The sequence below is a fragment of the Mizuhopecten yessoensis genome, unplaced genomic scaffold, assembly GCF_002113885.1.
Source record: "Mizuhopecten yessoensis strain PY_sf001 unplaced genomic scaffold, ASM211388v2 scaffold11097, whole genome shotgun sequence".
Lineage (NCBI taxonomy): Eukaryota > Metazoa > Mollusca > Bivalvia > Pectinida > Pectinidae > Mizuhopecten > Mizuhopecten yessoensis.
Genome location: NW_018408878.1, coordinates 601061 through 604470, shown reverse-complemented (window position 1 = coordinate 604470; position 3410 = coordinate 601061). Strand labels below are relative to the sequence as shown.

At 43.3% G+C, this 3410-nt stretch overlaps 1 protein-coding gene across 1 annotated transcript; it reads left to right on the top strand.

Annotated features, from left to right (window-relative positions):
* Window positions 1-1566: 1566 nt before the first annotated feature.
* LOC110465665 lies at window positions 1567-3036 on the top strand. The gene is made up of 2 exons (XM_021521623.1): window positions 1567-2533; window positions 2726-3036. Exons 1-2 carry the CDS (start codon window positions 1567-1569, stop codon window positions 3034-3036), a joined length of 1278 nt encoding a protein of 425 aa, XP_021377298.1.
* Window positions 3037-3410: the final 374 nt, after the last annotated feature.

Sequence of the window (3410 nt, the reverse complement as noted above, 5' to 3'; positions counted from 1 at the left end):
CTCACAAACAAGTGACGCAACAATCAATACCTGCTCCCAAGAGAAGATAAACAAGTGACGCAACAATCAATACCTTCTCCCAAGAGAAGATAACTCTGCGATACGCAAAGACGGAATATAGGCAGTAAAACTTGCATTACCATGTACCATGGGATAAAGTTTGTCCTAAATGTTCAAAATTTGTCTTTGAATTAATAAATAAGAATGTACATGTACAGGAATGAGAAACACAAAACAACATTCCAATACGCTGATTTTTTCCTTACTTTTATTATATCTTTATGTATTATGGTTTACAATGGCAAATGATACTTTGAATATTACATGTTAATAAATTGATTGGAATTATAACCCTGAGTTGACAGTTTGATACTTTGAAAATTTTGAGCCAGCTCTACCCCAAGGGCTGTAGGATGGGGCCCAAAAGAGTCAGTGTGCTAAAATGTCTTCATTTTCCTTGTTTAGAATCGGAGGTGCTAGTTTCAAATACTTTTTAGTCTTAAATTTACTTATTGAAATAAGGTGGTTTTATTGTTTTTTGTCACTTTGAATAATATTTCTGTTCATGTTAAAAACCAAACCAACTCTCTGTATAAATATATCAGGTGACCATTAAGGCCCATGGTCCTCTTGTTAAATCTTTATATGATATATTCAATGGAAATGTGGATATGTGTCATACAATTTTTCTATTTTTTTCCCCCCTCTCTGGCCATCAGCCATGATACCAAACAACTGAAGTGAACCAGTTTTCTTAATCTCTTTTGGATGGAACATTTTATTATTTTTATTATTATTAATTATATTCCACACTGTTATTCATGGTAAGTGTATATATACGTACAGTATGTGAAGATAAATGATCAATTTTCTGGAATAAAGTTTAAATGTTTCAGTTATATTTGTACCACCTGATAAAATACCAATACTGTGTTCTTCTCTTTCATATATATGTACTGTGGTGTTTGGTGTTTTGAGTAACAAAACACCAAACACCACAGTACATATATATGAATTGAGTAAGGCCTCCAAGAAAGCTGGGTCCACGTCCCGAGGCTGGGTACGTTGGTGCTCAGTGCGTATGTGATCATTTCGGGGGTATGATTGTGGCGCGCTGGGCGTCATCGTAGCAGAAGGCTTTCACAGTAGCTCCAATTTGAGCCAACCTGTTTGCCGTGGGTTGCATCTCGTATTCCTGGGGGAAGAAGATCCTGGTAGCTGAGCAGAGTCGGAATCACTGTCAAACTCTTGATAGGAAGGAGACATGATCCGATATTCTGCAACATACTGCTTTGGCTTCGGACTCTGGGTAGACGAGAGGTGATATGGGCCCTCTATCACCAATCGGCTGGTCACGCCGAGCCCTTGGTTTACATACTCCCAAGAAGGCGGTGGCTTAGGGTCAATCGCGAGAGTATACTCTTTCAAATAGTATGTATATTCTTACGAGTATACTATTCTATGTATCTCCGACACTTGGCGCTGGATATCCGCGTCACACCAGTGTCCCCTTGTTGGGCTCCGTGGCGGGTGGAGGCATAGATCGTGAAACAAACAAATATACACATGGGTAAAGATAAAAACCACCAAAACGACGGACATACCAAAATCAGGAACGATGACCCTAGCTCAAAAACAACACAAAACGCAACACAGAACACCCAATTCCCGCAATTCCTTGTGATGACCTCCACACAGAGTGGTAAAACAACGGCCGCGTTGTCGCCACTTCTGTTGAGGAAGGGCATCCAGGGAATCGCAGGGGATGTGAAATCCGTTAAGCCATTGGGATCGGGCGATCTCCTTATAGAGGTTTATCGCCAACAACAGGCGATGAACCTACTCGGAACAACCAGTTTTGCCGGCATCGGTGTCAGTGTGAAACCACACTCATCACTTAATTGCAGCAAGGGGGTAATCAGGTGCCCAGCCTTGCGCAATGACACCGATGAAGACATACTGGCATATTTCCAGGAGGAGAGCGTCCCGGTCTCTGAGGTGAGGCGGATGGTGATCAGGAGAAACAATGATACAATCAAAACAAACACCTTCATCATCACTTTTTCAACGCCAACACTACCCCAAATACTAACAATCGGATACCAGAGGTACAACGTTTCCGTCTACATCCCAAATCCATTGCGATGCCGAAACTGTCAGAAGTACGGTCATCACGAAAAGCGATGTAGACGAAAATCGATCTGCCAGTATTGTGGCCGTGAGGGTCACACCGAGCAAAATGACTGTGACATCGCCAACCTGCGCTGTGTCAACTGTGAGGGGAAGCACGCTGCCTCTTCTCGCGACTGCCCTACCTGGAGCCAGGAGAGGGAGATATTACGGGTTAAATATACCCGAGGTGTCTCTTTCCCCGAGGCCAGGAGGATAGTCGGGAGTGCAGACATTGCTACACCCTCTTACGCACAAGTGACTCGAGGCAAGGCGCCGGTTGACAGTGTCACGGTCAAGGATGCTTCGGTTCAAGTTTCTGAAGACATACCTGCCTGGGGCTCACAAGTCCCAGACATGGCTGGTCAACAGAACTTGAAAATCCTCACGGGGGACCCATCCCGTTTCACGACTTTTCGAAAACCAACCAAAAACAGCAAACAATCAAAACCAGCATCACCATCAAAACCAGCATCTTCATCAAAACCAGCACCTTCATCAAAACCAGCACCACAATCAAAACCAGCACCACCATCAAAAACACCTTCCTCTTCAGGAGAAAACCCTCCAAAGGTTGGCACATCTAGGGCACATGTGCGTTCGCAGCGATCTCGCTCACTCACATCTGTTCCTCGATCCCAACTGAAACCAGAGACAACATCACCCACCAACAGACCTAGGAAAAAAATTAAAATAGCGAGGGGCAAATCCGAAGGACCGGATCTGAATGTCACCTTTGGCAAAGGATCAGAGGACCCGACAAACCGGTTCAATGTCCTACTAGATTTCGATGATGAGATGGAGACGAATGCCTCCGCGCTTCGTGCTTCAACTCCATCGAAATCCAGCCAAAATAACAAAAGATAAATAACACAATTATCCAATGGAACATCCGCGGATTAAAGGCAAATATAGAAGAATTTCAGAATCTATCAAAAGAATTTAGACCCGCCATTTTTTGTCTTCAAGAAATCATGCTCAAAAACCCAATCACGCTTAGAAATTTCTCACTCTACACTAATATTCCAACTGTAGTTAGCAGAGCAGCAGGTGGCGCAGCGGTAGCTGTCCATAAAAATATTCCTCACAGAATGATCAAGTTAAACACAAATTTACAGGCTGTTGCTGTCTGTGCAACATTACACCGACAAATAACTGTCTGTTCAATTTATCTCCCTCCGAGTATTGTTTTCACTTGTGAGCAACTCAATAATCTCGTCTCCCAGCTCCCAACACCATTC